At 35.7% G+C, this 21603-nt stretch overlaps 1 protein-coding gene across 3 annotated transcripts in view; it reads left to right on the top strand.

Moving 5' to 3' along the window:
* The window catches only part of LOC117316926 (neurogenic locus notch homolog protein 1-like), a 93684-nt gene that overhangs the window by 53931 nt on the left and 18150 nt on the right, over positions 1 to 21603 (top strand). For 2 of the 3 annotated variants that reach the window (XM_033871705.1, XM_033871719.1), the window contains 7 exons: positions 9212 to 9334; positions 12769 to 13005; positions 13557 to 13712; positions 13902 to 14090; positions 17594 to 17707; positions 18292 to 18405; positions 18959 to 19198. In XM_033871705.1, coding sequence (XP_033727596.1) covers positions 9212 to 9334; positions 12769 to 13005; positions 13557 to 13712; positions 13902 to 14090; positions 17594 to 17707; positions 18292 to 18405; positions 18959 to 19198 — 1173 coding nt within the window. The remainder of the gene's footprint in view (positions 1 to 9211; positions 9335 to 12768; positions 13006 to 13556; positions 13713 to 13901; positions 14091 to 17593; positions 17708 to 18291; positions 18406 to 18958; positions 19199 to 21603) is intronic. The other variant, XM_033871712.1, reaches the window with a different exon arrangement.

Raw genomic sequence — 21603 nt, forward strand, 5'->3', positions numbered from 1 at the left:
CTGTAAAAATCACTTTTTAGTTTCTTATTTTTATTAAGTACAACATTCTGATTCTTATAATAGATAGGTGCAGTTATTTTCAATACATCAGTGTTAATGCAAAACCTTTTTTGGTTAAAAGATTAAGAATGTGTGAGTTGGGAGAGTTGGAAGCTGTCTATGCATTGGCTGCATTGGATGCTGGGTGTGGGAAAGCATGAGGTTCTGGAACTACAGGTCATCAAGCTACACTTATATAATCCAGGGCCACCTCACAGTAGTTAGAGTCACATCAGCATTTCTTTGGTGGGAATAAAAATATTGGGCTATAACTGCCGGGTGCCATTCTCATCCATTTGTCCTTTCATCTCCCTGTTTTAAACATCAGTTCCTACTAATGGTGCTGGTCCTCACAAACTAGCCCATTTTTGACTGGTGTGAATTTTAAATAATAGCTTATTTAATTTGAACAAGGATTTTATGTACCAAGTACTGGTAACATGTAAGAATTCTTTTTACATTTAAATAAATCAATGATTGATTTTTATGTTTCTTTTAACAAAAAACAGTGAGTAGATAAAAAAATTCCCCAGTGTTTGAGATTTATAATAAAGGTAATCAGTAAAGTTAATGCAGGAGTTAAGTGTGATGTGATATCGTAAGTCCTGATTCTCACCTGTGATTATACATCTACCTATAGGTCAAACTCTCACCTGTGATTACAATATAAAGTTTCATCTCAACAGTCACTGGTTTTCTTTTAAGAAACTTGTTGACACTAATAACAGACATTTTTGTACGCATTGGTTTTTTAGAGATTCTGCCAATTTGTGAATTATATTAAGTGGTAGATAATTTCGTCTAATTTCTTCTTTTTTTGCTTTCAATGGATTTAGTTTCTAATTAGATATCATTGTGATTGATATTTATAGAAATATATCTGATTATATTCTTGACTGAAGAATAAATTCTGTCAGTACTCATAAGTATTGAACATTTGATATTCCATTTTTCAGTTCAAAAAGTCCACATTCACAGACTTTATAAAGTTTCTTGATAGTGGTAAAACAATTAAATTTCATGATGATGTACTCATGTTGTGATGATGTACTCATGTTGTGATGATGTACTCATGTTGTGATGAGCTTCGGTACAGATGTAGGTGTTATGTACTGTAAAATTGTTTTTGTTTTGATCACTATCACAGTGTATTACAGTATACCAGATGATGTTATGACAATTCGGTGGTGCCATTGTCAGTCACGACATTGATGAGATTTTTTTGGGGGTAATATTCACTAAACTTTCAATACAGAAATTAGATATTCTATTTTAAATCTGAAAGTTTGAGCACACAAATTATCTGCTATAGATGTATAAATTATGGAGCTTTTATTCAGTTTTATCTAAACAATTGATATTTTGTCTAATAAGACTGGCAGCTAGTAGTCATATTTATCAACAAATGTCACATTAATCACAGTTTGTTGTTTTCAGAATGACATTTGAATATCATTTTACAAAAATAAAGATAACTTTATGTCAGTAGTGACATTTTACTAAAATATTAAAAAAAATTGCATCACTGGAAAAATACCAAAATGGACACATTACAAGATTGAAGGTGTGCAGGGTCTATAAGTTCAATTTTGAAGTGGTTTTGTTGTTACTTTGTTGATAATTAGGCCAAACCGGGTACATTTGATTTAGATATGTTGATTCTTAGGCCAAACCTGGTACTTTTGATTGAGATAATATTCATCTAAGGAAAGTATTTTGCCTTTTTTTCTGGAAATGAAGAAGAGGGATTACTGTATAATAATTTTCTAAAACAGAAGAAGAGGGATTACCATGTAACAATTTTTTGAAAAAGAAGAAGAGGGATAACCGTATGATAATTTTCTGAAACAGAAGAGGAAGGATTACTGTATAATAATTTTCTGAAACAGAAGAAGAGGGATTACTGTATAATAATTTTCTGAAACAGAAGAAGAGGGATTACTGTATAATAATTTTCTGCTGTTACTATTGTGTTCTTAATCTATGGTACTTAAATAACAAAATACCAACAGAGGAAAAGTTTAAATCAAAATGCATTGATGGATAACATTAAAATGGTTCAGGTACACTGCTCTTTATGTGATGTTGAAATAGAAACAAGAAAAAAATGCAGGAAAGTGACAAAAAAAGAGAAATAGTCTCCAATAGTTACCCGAGATTACATATTTTAAAAATTGTTCACTATTAACTTTATAGTACACAGCATTATTTCATTTCTTTAGTTGGAAAGCATCGCTATGGACATGGTTGTTTGTGTATGTTATATTTAAGTGTGTTGATTTGGTTGGTGGTTTTAATGGTGTTACTGCCCTATAAATCTATAATGACTGATGACCATGGCTTTGTGGATCTGGACTGGTGTTTTATTCTTTTGTGATCACAGAGTGGTCGTTGTCACAGTGACAGGGGGATGACTTTACTCCAGTCCTATTCCTGTTTTACAGCCAAAATCACTTACACCTGTACAGTATTGACATATAAAATAAATTACAGGTATGAAAAAGTCTATAAATGTGTCAGGCCTGCAGCGTGTTAGTCTGGTAATGACAGTAGGCACTGACCATGTACAAGTGTTGTACCAGGGACGGCTAAATACACCTGTAGGAACACTGACCGATGAAAACTGACCAATGGATAAACAATAGCAAAAACCTTTGTATCATTACATATGACTTGGTTAGAAAAAAATGAACACTTTATGTCAAAACTTTATTGACACTAATCTTCTATTAGATATATATACCATTGTATATTTTCAAGTAAGTTTTCTTTTCATTAAAACAGATTCTTTAAGAGTTTGGACTAATTTTCTTTTTCAACTGTTTCATGTTTGAGACACTTGAGCTAGATCCCCTAAATATAGTAAATTCCGATGTGAAAGTAGAGTCGTTGCCTGCAATTGAGGAAATGGGCGTCATTAGTGGTATGGGCTACAAGTGTTTGGTGGAGTAGTGGGCTACACGTTTATAGAGAGGCTAAAGGTCACCTAGATAAATACATTTCAAAACACATTTTAATTAACAGTTTCTCTGCCGCCAGGATAAAGATAAAAATCTACTGTGTCATATAATAACTTAAGATTTATATATAAAAAAAGTAGAATTGAAGTTAAATAATTTTTCAAACTAGTTGAAAACAAATGATTTCAATGTGAATTTACCAGTATTTTATTATTTCTTTAAAAAGAAAATCATCAAAGCATTTATAAATTGTTAACAAAGAAAAATTGTAATAGGTTGTGTAGTAAATTAATCTTGGTTGTCTGTAACTCTGTAGACAGACCATCTTTTAGAGGGAGCCTGTTGGGGAAGGGGGTTAGGGGCTTCAGTAAAGTGTGTTTATGCCCTTATCGCAAAGGATTTTGATAACACTTAATGAACATTTTCTCCTGTAATTGGTAAAAGGTATTACCCTCCCTGATAAGGAGACTTATAAAAGTTTGGATTTCAGAGAAATTTAGGTCAAACTAACCTGGCAGATTTTCGTGTGATTGCATTATTTCCCAGCACCAATGTCTAGCCATAAGGGATTTATAGTGCTGGGTAGTTTGATTGGACATAGGGATGTAAATCCACATGTATGTCCACATCAATTAACTCCATATTTTGTAAGTTTTAAGTTTAATTTGACTCAATTAGCCATTTGTTTGTGAGACCTGTAGGACTTAGTGGGTTTGATAAGTTTCCTGTAATTGAATACTTGGTGACAATCCTCTGTTCACTGGTAACTTATTATACTGTTTGTGTTTACAGTTGAAAAGCTTTTGTTATAAGAAAATAATAAATTTTCCTGTTGTGATGAATGACTAATTTCTTTTCTGTAAAACCAAGCGTATTTCTATGTCCTTGTTCCGGAGTGTATGTGCAGTTATGAGGACAAAAGACACCAAATCCTGATTCTCACACGTCACCATGTTAATTATATATACATGGTTAGTAGGTTTTTCTTCAGGTCAAAAAGTGAAAGTTGTTGGAGCGATTGTGAAATTAAACGCCCGATTTCCCTGCACGTTTGGGATACCACAAAATTTGTGGATTTCAACCTGGTCTCGGTGCATGGCTCGTCATTGTTGCTCTAGTATAAGTGGGTTGAACAATGAGGGTTTCACAGTGCTGAAAGGGGGCCCTTTGTGGCCACGGAAACTGGCCTTTCTGTGGTCCTGTCTCATTCTGCTAATCGGCTTAGTAGCGGTATAGATATGCCACAGAGATTGGCGAGTACCTATCACACTACTAGTGTACAGCTTTCACTACCTGAGTACCCATAAATGCCTAATATTATTACAGGGGTATGTAATTTCTTCGAGTGCCTTACTGTACAATATAGATGGATTAAGCTAGGGGCCCACAGAAGGGTAAATAAGTCGGACACTCAAATGTCTTTTAATGTCATTTTTCGATTTAATATATTGTTTTACAAATTATTTAGGATAAGAAAATAATAAAATTCATAAAACAAATTTTTAATCTGTGATATGACAATATAAGAGGTATTTTACCTCAGTATTATTTGGGCGTGATGGAGTTTTGGAACACTGGACAATCACCTGTCCAAAGGTCAAACATGTGGCTGTCCAGTTATCTCCATACCCAGTCGTGATTAAGAACCTGAAATATGTGATAAAATAACATTACTGAGATAGGCTTTAGAGAGCTTGTACCAAAACATTACTGATATCCTCAATACAAACATCACAGAGACCATGTTTTGTCAACGCGTGCTATTATCAATAGGTATAACACTTACACTATAAAATGATTCCTTCACCTCAGGCACGACTTACCATTATTTATTTTTTCTTTTGTTCAGACACAAGCTAGACCCCAATACACTCAAAGATTTTAAAAAAAAGATCCTCCATGATATGTAGTGGTATAAATCTGACGGCCTGATTAGGGTGTACCTAGGTAACGCCCGCAGGGTACCTCTGAGTTGCGGTGCCACTAATTCACCATTGTTCTGTACTTTATGAGCAGTACATTACTGAGAATAAACAAACATGCATAGCCCCTTAAATAGCCGTGGTAAGTAGCTATATACTTAATGCAGGTGACATGTAGACACAACTTTCCTTTGTCCTTCTTGCAGTGGTGATATTGTAGACAATTTTAACCTTTGTCCTTCATTCATGTGGTCTCCTTGTTGTCCAGCTGGTCAGGGACTGGTCAGTCTAATGTTATCTACATTCTCATGGGCAATTCACACTTACTTCAATATTTTTTGACAATTGATTGATGTATTTCTACTGAAATTAGATGTGACATCCTAACACCATTGTCACACTTTGGACTGAAATAAGATTAAGATATAAGTGACACCCTAACACCATTGTCACACTTTGGACTGAATTAAGATCAAGATATAAGTGACATCCTAACACCATTGTCACACTTTGGACTGAATTAAGATCAAGATATAAGTGACACCCTAACACCATTGTCACACTTTGGACTGAATTAAGATCAAGATATAAGTGACATCCTAATACCTTCAACAAATTTTAGGTTTTGATAGTCCTAACTATCCCATCCCAATAACTTTAAACATAAATTGATTTTCGGAATCGATGGAAGTGTTGTACAAGAACTTTTTATCTGACATTTTTGCGAGAGATATGATTAAAATCATAGATATGATTGATGTGTGTTTAAGACTTTCAAATATCTTGTGTGTTGGATTATAGTTACAACCAAGAATCATTGAAATCTGTGTTTGACATAGAAAATGGAAAATAATGAATCAAGCGATCAATGATGTCTCATTGACTTAGCTTTCTCCTGCATGTGTTAATCATGCAGGTGTAGATAACCAGCAGGTATGGCTTTCTTCATGTTTGCGTAATGCAAAAATCATGTTAAGATTTTTACTGTTGGGGAGTTTGTACCAATGTCACATGTCAATGTTTAGCTACCATATAAGGTCACCACTGTATATCCATCGATCCTCACAGCGTCTGTACGAATGGGGAAAATTTTACACAAATCATGACATTTTCGGCAATTCTTTTCTGATTTCATAGTGTATGAAAAATTTGTGTACATCAAGCCTTGTTATCATAGTCCTTCTGACCCTTCAAATGATTGGTACTATAATAATAACAATCATTCATTGGACTGCTCCATTAACTACTTAAATGTAATTGAACATTGACTTGATGATTATAATTGTGTATTTAATTGATATTTTTAGCGTGTTTTTGTACAGTAACCCAGTCTCTAGTTTTTCTGTGTGGGTGATAGAAACCCAGTGTTTCTATGTATAATGATGAGTTGGCTTTTTTTCCTCCGTGTGAAGTACTAAGATCGAGTACTAAGCGGGGCTGTGTAGTGTCATCCTCACGAGGGTGTATTGATGCAGACCTCGGTGAGATGTATTGTTCTCCGGATAAAACCCATTGGAAAAGTTAGGAATGTAGATGGACCTGCCTGACACTCTACTTGGGACACTTTAAATTCTGTATAGACTTAACATTGTGTAGATTGTATGACATCATATCGTGCCATGGGGAGGGAAGCGGACCCTTAGGTCCCTCCCGCCATCTGCACGGTTCCCAGGGCCTTTAGTGTGGTTGTACTGCTTATTGTACACATATTTACCATGCCGTACCTATGTGAACCACTAAACCAACATCTGTCATCTCTCCTGACGCTGATTGTGACAAATTTAATGTAAATTGAGCAAAATTACGGAAATCTTGATCATGTGACAGTAGCAATCAAGCAATGGCGGAGAGTTGTTTTCTGCTGGCTTTAAATTCAGGGGTGATATGGTTTTGCAAGGGGAATGGGAGACCTTTACACCGAGCCAATGGGAAAGTGGGAAGCCAAATCTGTTGTAGATGATTAGCAGTAATAAAACACTCAATATTTAATGTCACCAGACTCCCAGGCTCTTTGTCCTGTAATTATGTAAGGGGAGACAACTGATATAATGGGTGAGAATTGTCACATTTATAAACATGCATTCTATGTTTGGCCAGATCTTGAGAAAGTCTTGTCTAACTTTATAGAATGCTTAATTTAATTCCACAAATCTTTCTTTGTTAGCATCTTTTAATTACAATTAAAGTAATTTGAATTCTAATTTTGAGAATACAGATATCTTAAATACTAATTTTGGGAAAACAACAGATATCTTAAATACTAATTTTGGAAATTGAGTTTATTGATTGAGACCAGATTTTCCATATCATATTTGTTATGAGGGGAAAATGCTGGCTTGGTATTTTCTGTCTGTACTATAAAACAGTAGGACCTGTTAATTCGTGGTGGTGGTGGTGGTGGTGGGGGTTGTACACTGTGAGGTACACCCAAGACCAGCATCTGAAACTGTACTGAATGTTTACTGATGCAGCACTAGATCGCTGATAAGGGGTCAGGGGTCCAGACTCGGGATACATCTGTTTTCTATCTTGTTTATACAGAAATTTACACTTGACACACAAATCCAGAACAGCACGACCAAACCAAATAAAAATTAATGGAACAACAAATTGTGTGGGTATTGCCCAGCTCCATGGTGTGTGTACTTGTCGTCCCTCATTGCTATCCTCTGTATCTGGTCGACAAAACATGTAATTGCTTTGTTATTTTGGACATAGGTAATTGAAAATTTTCCTAATTTGAAAATTTGGGAAAGTGTGGGTTAGTTTACACAGCAAGTGTTTTCAGATATTACGAGGGTATGTACAAAATCATATCCTTATGGGATTCCCCTTTGGGAGATCAACTGGCGTTAAAATAGTTCTATAAATTCTGGGCATTATTAATTATCTTCAAGAGTTGATGAAGTAGAATGTAAGATATGTAAATCTTCCAATTTCAACACAGAAAAGGAGTGGAAGAAACTAGGTAGAAATCATTTCAATGATTACCATAGTAAACTTTCCATAAAAGAAAATTATAAATATAAAATAAATAGATAATGTCATAATTGAAGATAAAATTCTGTGAGGAACATATAACAAACTTTCACCCTGAAATTGATAGATAAAATATGTACCTGTGGCTGTGAGGACCAAGGAGGCTGTTTATGTTGTTGGAACGGGAGCTGAGAGTTTGTACAGCCAGGATCTATTAGCATCTGCTGTGATTTATTTTTGTATTTATTGGTGTATAACCAACTGTTATTTTGACATGCACATTGAGTGAAAAGTTAAATATAAATGTCCTTGTTGATAAATACAGAAAATTGGTAGATATCCAAATTCTAATACAGAAAGCAATTAATTGACTATACGCTCCACATGTGTTGACTGTGTCTTGATAGGATATTGGACATGTGGGACACCTGATGTTTTTTATAGGATGATATATATAGACACTTGTCACAGTGTGACATAGATGTGTCTGTCTAGGTGTGAAGGGTGGGGATGTCTGGGTCACAGAGATGTATTTGTGACCCCTGACCTCACCTGTCTGGGGTGTCCAGGATGGTACACTCAGACCCTATCCACACAGCCTCCAACAATACCAGGCTAATTGGAATTTGTCATTTACTGTGTTCCAGACGAATCTCTCGGGGATAATTTGTATTAGATTTCAGTAAAAAAAAAACAACACTTGAGCATGGTGTATTACAATATATCAACTAAACTAAATTTGTTTGTTGGTTAACTCAGGTACCAGGTGAATAATTTAAGGTCATGACATTGGTATCATATATATATACTTAGTGACTACTATAGGGAGTGGAAGCTGTAGTAGATAAAGAGGATACACCTGTCGGGTAGCTAGCTATATAGGTGTACCTCATTATCATCTACAGGTATATCTGTATTCAGGGATGTTCTTGACCCAGTCCTCACCGACGCTCTCATCTTTTGACAATTTCTACCTGAAACTGAATTGTATGGTAGTGTACTATTTTTGTCAATTTGCCAGAAGGTTACAAGGTTTTTGTCTATTTCTGTAAGACAGACATTTTCTCACGGCTCTGTGTTTTGAAGCTGTTATTTTGGGGCCAGAATCACACCTTCATGGTCATCTATTGATGGTGCCTGACACTTGGCACAAAACATACTAGTCTTTGACAAGGCTTGAAATGTGAAAGTTGGAATGTTTTGTATAAATATTAAATGTCTCTCTAACAATTGCGAACAATTTTCTCTTGTGATCATGATGCAGAAAGCTGAGTTTTTTTTCTTTTTGTAAATGTTACATAATTTTTTCAGGTTTCCATGGCATCCACTGTCAAGTTAACAATGATGACTGCACGAACAGCAACTGTAGCAATGGGTCAACTTGTCGAGATGGCGTCAACTCATACACCTGTGAATGTCCCCCAACCCACACAGGTATGTCAAGGACTGATGTCAAGGACTGAGTAAAGAAAATGTGTAGTTTCTGCTGAAAAGTTTTGCCACACAAGCAACTTGAGGAAAGTAACGGAATATTGAATTAAAAGTCATGACCTGTTCTAGTGTAGCTGACAAAACCTGTTTCTACCTTAATAGCCCAGCAGAAAGACCAATTTAATATCACCACATTTATTCTTCAATAAGCCTTGGGGCCAAAGTTTGATCTCAACAGAACAAGCGTTAGTAACTATCACCCGATTTATCCTAATGAACCCAAAAGGGCCATTACTTGATCTCCGGTAATAAGTACAAATATCCCCATATTCGTCCTTCAACAAGCTCGGGGCCAGGGGGGTGGGTAACACTTGTCATCTCTGGCCATAACCACAAGTAGATATGGCCATATTTACCCTCAACAGCAGTACAATTTGTTGATATTTTTGTTAAAATGATAGGGTGATCTTATTGCCAGGCATGGGCTTATTGATGGATATATACAAGAAAATCTACCCCTGTTTTAATGTAAAGGAGAACTATTTGTGTCATAACTTTGAGTGCAGTAAAATTATATCTCGTACAGAAAAAGTAATCATACAAGGTTAACAAAGTCATAAAATCTTCATGCTGTCTAACTCCTAGTGGGAAAACATGATATTCGTCTAGTCTGCCTTCTAAATGAAATGGCAGGATTTTATTGTGTAATGCATATCTAATATAAAGAGATGATGTTTTGCTGGGTTCTTGTGTTTCCATTCTCCTCGGCTAAATCTTCGTATCAAAAAGGACAGGAAAACTTGATTATATTTTAAACACAGTATATTTTGAACAAAAATATTTCGTACAAAAGTAGCCTGACTATGGGTTGTGTTGCTGGCGTGAGACTTTACCTGTGTCATTGTCTGGACATACCTGGACCAGAGCAGGTGTTGACAATTCTAAAATACACATGAAGGGCTGGCCAGTTTTTTGGAGGGAAATAGATTGGGGGATCAAGTGGGAGGGGTTAATAGAAGATTACAGGTTAAGATAGTTGGAGGGGGAACTAGTGTTGTACAGATAATGGACCGAGATACTTGGGGATAGCTTACTAAAGATGTTGGTAAAGATTACACCTGAAACAAATTCCATCCTAACAGATCCCCAAACAAGATTGAGGGAAAGAGGGGGTAGTATTTACACGGCCTGGAGGTAGTATGTTAGGGCTATAGGTGGAGAGTATAGGGTATAGATGTTACTATAGATAGCCATGTCTGGAGACCTGTTGTAACAGCCTGGTGTTTTTGTTTTCCTCCTGGGTAGAGATGTCCTGATATGGGATTTAATACACTGGCAGTGTTTGAAGGCCAATCTGGAGCAGATCACTGCCTTTGACATTCAAACACTAACAGCTTTGTTCTCAACATTTAAACCTCCTTTAGTTAAAACATATTATTTCACCTTTGTTTTGAAATTTCTGAAAACTATTTGTGAAAAAAAAAGAACTGACAATTTAGAAAAGGGGTTTGGTTTCAGCAGAACCATCTTACACATTGTAAATCATATGAATTGTTTGTTGTTTACTTATATTGAAAAAGAAACATTTCCTTTGAAATTGTAACAAGTATTTATGATTGGCAGAAAAGAGTTTTTATAAAACCCAATCTTTGATCAGATGTTAACAGACATTCCCACACTAATTCTAAGAAACATATTGGTTCACAAAATGTTTAAGATGAAAACATCTCATACACAGAAGTCATAGACATTGTCTTTTGTGATAAAAGTCACGGAAATCATCTTTTCTTGTGGGAAAAAATACCAATGATTTCTTACCTATTGCCCAGATGACTTTACTATTTGTCCATCACAAAGGTGATAGATACCCCTGTATTATACAATAGTAAACACACTGGTTATTAGTGATATCCATGATAAAACAGGCAATGATTTGTGAGGTGGAGATTGGTAGAACATCCCTAAGTGTCAAACTAATGAATGGTTAAAGATGGACTGAGGTTAAACATATGTATTTTTACATGTAACTGACCACCCTATCTGTAGGGGGCTTGTTAGGTAGGACAGGCAAAGTTGAGATGTCCTGGTTTGTCAAAAAGGAATAAACCTGTGACCATGTCACTAAAAAAATACAATGAGAAAAAAACACTTTCCCATGGTAGCTTGCTCTAGTGTGATCAATTATCCATCAGAAGTTACTGTAGCTATTGAAAACTCAAAATATGGTGCATGTGAACGGACCTCAGGCCAGGCCACACAAAGGCAAACTCACAGCCCCGATATAATTACTGAAGACATATTTTTTAGGGGTTTGTTGGACTGTGTGAATTGTGTTGGTGAATGAGGACTTGAGATTTTGGATTAAGGCAGTGTTGTCACAGTAACAAACCTCAAACACACTCTGGTATTTCTCTGGAATGCCTATTTTGCTATTTTTAATTTATGACTAAATACAATAGGTATGAAGGAAATGTCATATTTGTGTAAAGATGTATTGAAGAGATTAAAGTGATACTTTGTACTTCAGACTTGAAGTGTTGCATGATGGGACTGTAGTGTATTTTGATAGTTTTTTTGTGATGGCAGAATAAAGTGTGATAAAGCTGCTACAAGTCAGATCTTATTGTCAGCTAGTATAGTAAGATGAACAGGACATGGGGTCAGTATTATGGATAGCATATATATTACTATTTAGGGGGAATAAAAAAAATCACTCCTTTGTCCAAAAAAATTAACAATTGGGTATCTATTAAGCTACCTATTGTCAAACATTTTTGTGATTTAGGCCATTGTTGAAATGTCCTGTATATCAAAGTAAAATATTTATCATTATACGATGCACTTCACTATAAACTGTTTGCCATTAATGCTTTCTGAAAATAACGAAATTGTGAAGGGTGCAAGATCTAAAATATTACATGGAATGAAAGCTCCGATCCTAGCAATATCCCTATGATAGTTCTCTTACATTGAGCTACTGAAACAAGGCCTTACATCTTCATTGTTCCAAGACACAATAAAACACTTTCAAGTCATTATTCCATGATGTTTAAAATGCTTGTTATCACTCAACAGTAAGAAAATATTGAGTCGGTTCCAATATCTTCAGTCTATCAATGATGTGTTTGACATTCTGTTCAGTCTAACGCTGACGTGTCTGACTTTTTGTTCAGTCTAACTCTGATGTGTCTAATGTTCTGTTCAGTCTAGCTCTGACGTGTCTGGTGTCTATTTAATCTAGCTCTGACATATCTGGTGTCTATTTAATCTAGCTCTGATGTGTCTGGTGTCTATTTAATCTAGCTCTGATGTGTCTGGTGTCTATTTAATCTAGCTCTGACATGTCTGATAAATCCGTTGGTCTAGATCTGAATTACTGTAACATCCTGTTCAGTTCCTTTGCTGTTGTTTCTAATGTACATATTATTATATTTCAGGAACTTTCTGTGAAACGGATGTGAATGAGTGTTTGGAGTTCCCTGGAATATGTAAGAACGGTGCGACCTGTATGAACACCCCAGACTTTGACTATACCTGTATCTGTGTTAATGGTTGGACTAGTAAGGACTGTAGTGAGAATATAGACGACTGTCAAACTCAGCCTTGTCTCCACAACGGAACTTGTCAGGACCATGTGGGCTACTTCACATGTACCTGTCCACCGGACAAAACTGGTAAGTTCCACATCCCCTGTGTGATTACTACTGATCTTTACTAGAGATGACCCCAAATTATCACAAGGTCAAAGCTAGCAATTTTCTTTGTCACATTTAATGTAATAAGGTTGAATTTCTTGGCCTTGCTTTTGAGATTGTCTTCATTGCTTGCTGTTATCTTTTGGAGATATATATATATGTTTGACTGTCTTTTTTTCAAAGCTTTCTTATACATTACTGCTTTCGCTGAAAATCTTTTATTATTTCATAAGTATGTAAGATGAAATACTGCATGATAGTCTTATTTTTCCGTGAGCTTGACAGATAGTCTTGTGTTTCCAGGAGCTTGAGATTGTTGATTTAATGAGTTGTGTTGTCGATGATGACAATTCTGTCCATGGAGCTTTTAAGAATGACTTTGATTTAAGATCTCACAAAGTGATCTTTGCATGGTATTATTATACTGATGTCATTTCTCTGGTATGCCTATCACAGACCTCTACGAGGGTGGTATATGCATGTTACTAACTCTCTGTCTTGTCTCTCTGCTTGTGAACGTGCTTATACAGGTCTGCGCTGTCACATGAATAACGCCTGCGAGTCAAACCCGTGCCAGAACAACGCCATCTGTGAGGCCTCCCCTATGAATGGTCAATACCGCTGTACCTGTAGTCAAGGATGGACTGGCCCCACCTGTGAAACCGACCTCAACGAGTGTCAGGATGGTAAGTTCTGTCTTAAAAAACAATCCTACATAATATTCTTAATCAATAAATTTTTAATTAAATGGAAGATTTATATTGTCATCAACATGATATCTATTCTAACTACTGCATCAACGAATATAATGAATAAAAAATCAAACGACTTTGGAGTAAGAAAAGAAACTGGATTTCCGTCTTTTGTACTTACAGCCGCTCTGGTTATCTGTGAGCATGGCGGCACTTGTCAGAACACGCAGGGCAGCTACTACTGTGACTGTCGCCAAGGATTCAGTGGCCCCTTGTGTGAGGAAAACATTAATGAATGTGTGTCTAACCCTTGTAAGAATGATGGCACATGTCTCGATAAAATGGGCAGCTATATCTGTGTCTGCATGGCAGGTAAGTTACCATTCTGATCAGTCCTACCATAAAAATGTCCATGGTTATCAACTTTTGTAAAAACTGGCACTTTTAAATAACTTCAATTTCCTCAGAGGAAATAGCTACTCCATAGTGGAAAACATAGAAGATAAATTGAGGAACAGTGGGTTTGAGAATAGGTAGTGCTTGGGTACCTAAGTTGAGGAACAGTATGTTTGAGAATAGGTAGCATTGGGTACCTAAGTTGAGGAACAGTATGTTTGAGAATAGGTAGTGCTCGGGATCACATACATGTGTACTACTGCCTACAGGATTTCATAACCATGATTTGTCCTTTACATCCGTAATATCGGTCCTGATAAAAGTACCATTCTTATTTGGTGGAATTTTGACAAAAAACAGCTACAAACACCTATAAAGATGGAGACAATGTTTAGTGGCATTGATATAGGCTTCATTATGGGAGAGAAAGGAAGTGATACCAGCATCAACAATTGTCAGAGAGATTAGTGGTATTAAATTTGAATAGATCTAATTCTGTATTGACATAAATGACAATTCATCAGCTACCCGCAACTTACAGCTGATCACTGAACCGGAACCGTCCCAGGTATCTAGGCCTAAATGGAAGGAATTTGAAATTAGTGATGTTTTTAAAAGGTTTACACATTGTTAATGTATGCAGCAGAGCAGGTCGGAGATGTTAGTGAAGGTCAGAGGTCATCTTGGTGAAGTGTGGGAAAAGTTAACTAACATTAGGGATATACATGTACAGTGTAATACACATACCTTTAGTTTACAGGGGTGTATGTTTACTGTGTATGTTAGTGGTAACAGTTGTCTATCCTCTCATTGATGTTATTCTTCCTTTTCAGCAGTTTTTAGCAAGTCTATTAATATTGAACTTTTTGCTACACTTTAGCTTAGATTTTACTGATGTATATCACACATTGGTCGTTTAACGACAGTTTAACTATGACTTGCAATCGTGTGAATGTAGAAGAATCAGGATTAAAATCATCCTGACGTTTTAAAAACAAGACTTTCAAAAATGTTCTTCTCACAATCATTGTAAAACCATTCCCTTACCACGTTCATGGTATTCTTGTAGTATAGATTTGATTATTGATGATGTTTACCAAGTGCCTTTGGTAACCTTTAATCATTGTTTAAGAGATTAATGTGATAATCAACTTTATACGGGCACATTTATCCTGACTGAAGTCCTTTACTTCCATGGCCTTTAGACTTTAAATGGTAGTGAAAGTCCTGTCAGGATGTGTTTGATCTACATTCTCTTGTGATGTATGTAAACTGACCACTTCCTGTGTAAAGCTAGTGGTCACTAGTGCTGTACAGGATTTAAGTAGTGTCATGACCTCTAATAAATTATACCTGATTCAAACAGAAGTCATGAAAAATCTTGATATTCTGCAGAAAGTCATTTGTTGAGTACAACATATGGTTTCTATTTAAAGACTTAGTTGTGGTGAAGTTTGGACATTTTTCCAATGTCTTATTTCTGATAAAGGGTGTAACTTTAGAAGGAAAGGGTCTGATTTCCAGATATGCTGTGCTGGCTCCACAAAGGGGAGTAATCGGGTGTGACTCGGAGAGGGACAACCAACACTATTGTCTTTCTCCTCACCATTGCATGTCAGAGGACTATGAAATGAATCTGTCCATTGGAATTTAAATTTCTAAAATCTAGAAACCACCCAAATGTGAAATTTTAACTTGAACCTTATAAAATAGTGGAGTGTATTTGTTTGAAATCTTCACCTTTGTCTCTGTCTGTCTAATGTGATGAAGTGATATCAGGTGATTGATACATTGAGGGGAGGGAGGGGGATCATGGAAGATTTAAATGACACAGGTAAAACAGGCAAGCTATGTTTTATTATATATGTCAGTTTTATATCCAGGACTTTTCAAGCTTATTTAGCTAAGCACCAATAAACTATGTAAACATCAAAATGTAGGTATTACCTGAGTTATAATGTAAATAGTATTATGATTAATGGTGGCGGGGGTGGGGGGGGGATTTGTTTGTTGTTTGTCAATGCGAGATTGATTAAAAATATCATTTAAATTTACTTTCATATTAAAAGGTAATGGACAAAATCATGTATGATTTCACTTGATTACCAACAACAGGGCTAGTATTATAAGGAATAGTAACATTAGTGTAGACTTAATCTATAATATTATAAGTTATAGTTTTCGTTGAAGGAATCTTGTTCAGAATATCACAAAAATAATATAAATTAATTAATGTATTGAAAGTAAAATGTGTAGTGGTTGGCAACCTGATAAGTATGTTAAATCACACAGACATGGCATTTACTTTATCATGATGTCTACTAACATTTAACAACAGAGAGAAACTGGGAAACCATAAAACAAATATATGAGAGTATGGTTATATAACCCTAATTACATTTCACTGATAGGATGATAAGGTTGAGTTCCCACAGTTAAAGGATCAGGTGGACCAAATAGGGAGACGAGGGAGGGGGACAGGGTCACAGGGACGGGGTCACAGGGACAGGGTCACAGCAAACATGTGGTAGCCTTTTCAAACTCAACAAATCATATTCTATAAGTAATGTTTTTGAAATTAGAAATAAATACTCTGACAGTGGGGAGACCTGCTGTGTTAGGAGGTTAGGAGGGGGAGAACGGCTTTCTCCCTCAGTGTTGCTGTGGTGATGGAGTCTGTTCCCACGGCTATGGAATACTTAGACTGGAGTTTAAAAAAGCAGAAAACAGCCCCAGCACTAGTGAAGGGTGATAAGATCTGCCCGGGGAATGTGTTACATACAGTTGTAGGGTGTAGGGGTACTGGGGCGTGGATACTACACCATCAAACATATATCTTGTGGTCTCTTTAATGTACCAGGCAATATTCAAATCTTAAAGCTTTACTTCTACATGAAATTATGAAACTCTTTATCAATTTATTTTGTATGGTTATTCCTACAAAACGTATTTAGGAGCATTTAGATAGTAAGATTAAAAAAAAACATTTGAAAGTGAATTAATATATTAAAATTTTTATTATAAAGAAGCAGAAGAAATCTTATCTCACTGGAAATTGATATAGAACCACAATCAAACTACAAATAGAATTATGGATTGTCCCTGAATATAACGAGGGATTGCGTGACAAATTACGGTATATTTCAACTTTCAAAATATCAGAAAAGGTGTCATTTTCCCAACACCCTGTAACCATAGCAGTAGTGTAGAGACCGGTCATGTCTGTCGAGAGTTAGAGCGGTCATGTCTGTCGAGAGTTAGAGCGTGGGTTAAAGGTTTAACAGGGTAAACAATGGTACCTTGTTTATACTTAACATCTGATCTAGATAGTTTGAATTTTATGAAGAAAATACATGTATTATGAAATGTCGGTCTATAATGATTACATTTCAAGCAATAAAAAAACATTTAAACATTGATTTAACATTTGATAATAAATCGATATGGATATGATGTAGGAGGATATTGTGTTTTGACAGGATACGAGGGTTCCATGTGTGAGATAGAAATAGACGAATGTGCCACAGACCCATGCCGCAATGGTGGTACGTGTGAAGACCAGATCAACAAGTTCCGCTGCTTCTGTCCAGCAGGTATGTTTGAGTCAGTCTTCCCCATCCATTCTTGGTTATAGTTGATTTGAAACCATCCTACACTAAAACAAAACAAAACAAACCATCCTACACTAAAATAAAACAAACCATCCTACACTAAAACAAACAAAAAACTGTCCTACACTAAAACAAAACAAACAAAAACCATCCTACACTAAAACAAAACAAACAAAAAACCGTCCTACACTAAAACAAAACAAACAAAAAACCATCCTACACTAAAACAAAACAAACCATCCTACACTAAAACAAAACAAACAAAAAACATGTCCTTTTGATTATCAGTTAAAGTGAATTTCTTTCTTTTTTTTGAATTTGTTTGATATCTTTGAATCTGTTAGAATTGTTACATCTGATTTTGTTATATGATATTGAAAATCGACATTTTGATAATATTGTTAAAGTGCTGCACATATAGATAATGTAATTTGAGATTAAGTCGATGGCATCGTAAATAATTTAAGATTAATTGAATGAAGTTGAGTACCATGAATGAGAACCACAGATATGTAGAAAGCTTTTGTGTGACCTTGACTGTGTACAATCTGTCCTTCTATACCCAGGTTTTACCGGTACTACCTGCAGTCTCAACATTGACGAATGCCTGAGTAACCCTTGTGTCAACGGCGCCATTTGTAATGACACCATTGACGGATATATCTGCAACTGTTTGCATGGTAACCACCCATATAATGACCAACCCTCCCCTTCCGTTCCTTGGTAACCATGATGACCCAAGGTCACCAGATCCTCTTTCTAGTTATATTGACCAGTATTCTATAGTTTAGTTTCCTGAAGTTGTTTTGATCAATCCCCTCTTGAGTCCTGTATCATTAAGTGCCCTTTATATTAATCCGAGGTAACATATATAGCTAACAATCCCTTATATTCTACCATAATATGATGATTGATGTTGATCTGTTTTGTTTTTTACAGTTCTATACCACCTGTTTGGTATTAATGTATGCTATGTATGAAATGATTGCTCTATCTTTATACTCTAAATGATTGCTGTATACTATACTGATGTATGTGATGCTTCCTTCATTGCCTGTTACAGAAAACTCTTGTTTTCTATACCCAAAACCTTTCATACTGTTTGAAAAATTTTCCTATAAATTTTCCTATATACCATTTTTACATGTCTTGAAACTTAACTTTGAGTTTAGAAGTGATGATTATTAATTTTAATTGATGATAACGATAACTTGAATTAAACTTAATTGATAGGATTTACTGGAGATCGATGTGAACAGGACATTGACGAGTGTGCTGGCATCAACTGTCACAATGGTAACTGTGTGGATCTCCAAGGAGACTACCGATGTGACTGTAACCGTGGCTTCACTGGCAAACACTGTGATCAGGACATCAATGAGTGTGATGCATCCCCTTGTCAGTTTGGTGGCACATGCGTACAGCTCAAAGATGGTGGCGGGTATGATTGCCAATGTCCACTAGGAACTTCAGGTAAGCACATCACACATAACACTTGTATTGTACTTTTTAACTGTTTTTTCGATTCTGGGGTTTAAAGTCTTAGTGTGGTCCAATAGTAATTAGAACAAGAGGTGTCAATAATGATAATAAGACGAAGAAGAACGAAAAACAATAGGGATTTCCATTCGGATAGAAATTCTTAATCACGCTCGAAAACCTTTATTTATACATCATCATTTTTTCATGAAAACAGTTCCCATGTCTTCAAGGGAAGAGGAAGCTTGTCTTTAAAGTGACAAGATGTTACCAATGGTATAAAAGGTCTCTTTCCGTTGATGGCACCTTGATTTGATTTAATGTTTTACAGGATGATTCGTACATTTCATTGCTGAAATTAACAATAGCAACACCTGTTGTTGATATATCTTGTCATCTGTGTCGCTGTAATTACCTATGTGGTACCTTCACACAGGTATTAGTAATTAAACGATGGAAATCTGCACTATAGTGTAAGGTTCCCACCTGAAGATCTATGCCTGGGTAAACACACGTTATATACAGAATGATATTTTATTATGCATGAATGTAATACATGTGATGGGCCGAGGGTGAGAACATGGGGATATCCAACTTTTCTACTGCCTTGTAAATCCTCTACTTATCTCCATTATCAAATCATATTGAGTCATCCCTGAATACTATTGCCACCCCCAATTACATTTCACTACTGAGATTTTACACAGTAATTGTTGTACTATCCAAAATGAGACATGTTTATGACTTAATCGACTCTGAAGTCAGTTTTACGAAATAAAAATCAGATATAATAACTAAAAAGAATTGGAATTATTTAAAGCGGTGGATGAAGGAGTAGGGTGTTTGGTTGTGGTAGACAGTATTAATATGGCGTCAGTTTGTCTGTCTGGTCATCCTTTTGTCTGTCTCACAGGGATGTGAAACTAGAACAAAACAAGCATGATGATCAGATGGTTCTGTGACAGTGATTTGATGATTAATTGACGTCAAGGTCATTGTTAGTGTTTGAACAAATCATGCCTTATTATCCCCTGACATTATGTGACTGAAATTACTAAAAAATAAATGTATATATCATATGGCATTAAAGTGTTGAACTTCTAAAAAACATATTTGAATTTAAGTTCTGTGTTTGAATACTTGAATTTAAGTTCTGTTTTTGAATACTTGAATTTAAGTTCTGTGTTTGAATGCTTGAATTTAAATTCTGTGTTTGCGGTATTTGTAGTCTGTTTTCCTCCATTGCTGAGGGTTTTATAAAGTAGATGTGAAATTGTGTCACAGTAAGGTAACAGGCACTGGTCCTTAAATATCCACGTACCTGAATCAGATCTGTGCTCGATTGAGCGTGACAGTCTGTGAGGTAGAACTGGGTCGTCCCAGGTAGGAGGTATGAGGTGAGTCACCATCTACGAGTGAGATAACACGACAAATTGCCCTAATCCCCGCCTATAATTCTACCTATTGGTAGGTAGAACCCATTGTCGTATTGCTACAACTCACTTACTTGCCTCAGGGATTAAAATTTAAAAGATTGAAAAAAGTAGTATTATCCTGATTGTAGTCTTTGTTTGGTCGTTAAAACTCAAAGTCAAACCTGATACCAAGATTAACGATTGAAAGTGGACTTTAATATTTCGGATTTTGATTTGATGTGAAAGACTGCGGGAAGAAGCACATGCATAGCTTTCCCACGACCCTTTATTAGCCAAATAAAGATAAATGTGAGTTCTACAGCAGAAGGCAGAAGCTGCTATACATCGATTGTATACTTGTTATAGATACCATTGCGCTGCCGATACAAAGTCATCAAAAGGAACAGCTTTTTAAAAAAAAGAAGACTTTAAAAAATAACTAACACGATATCACCAAGAATATTGGTTTTATAATTTAGAATGAATCATCAAGATGGAGTTAATCAGTAAGATTAGATAATTTTATCTGTGATCGACATCTCATGTTGACAATGTGGAATGTTTTCTGACTCACACAGTATGTAGATTTTTCTCTACATAAATTTTCTTCATCACCAAAAGATGACTACAAGTTAGATTTAAATGTAATTGTAATCGTTTAGTGTATAGGATTTTCATAATAGTATTTGAACCTTTGAGATCTTTAGAGAATTACTCAGTACTCTGACTGTTGTTGGAGCCCCAGTCAGGTGTTGTTTGATTACACCACAGAATAGAAGGATTAATGTTGCATTTCCATTAGTGTATATCCCACCCTTACACAAAGACAATAGCGCCCGGCTGTCACACACTATCAAAACCCTTCGGATTTCATTTTCAAATCCGTATTTCAAATTTACAATACCAATCTAATAGCAGACATTTAGCCTATCCAAATCCTGATTAACATTTAGGGAACTTTTCACAGATTATGATTAAGTGAGG

The sequence above is a fragment of the Pecten maximus genome, chromosome 2 (assembly GCF_902652985.1).
Source record: "Pecten maximus chromosome 2, xPecMax1.1, whole genome shotgun sequence".
Lineage (NCBI taxonomy): Eukaryota > Metazoa > Mollusca > Bivalvia > Pectinida > Pectinidae > Pecten > Pecten maximus.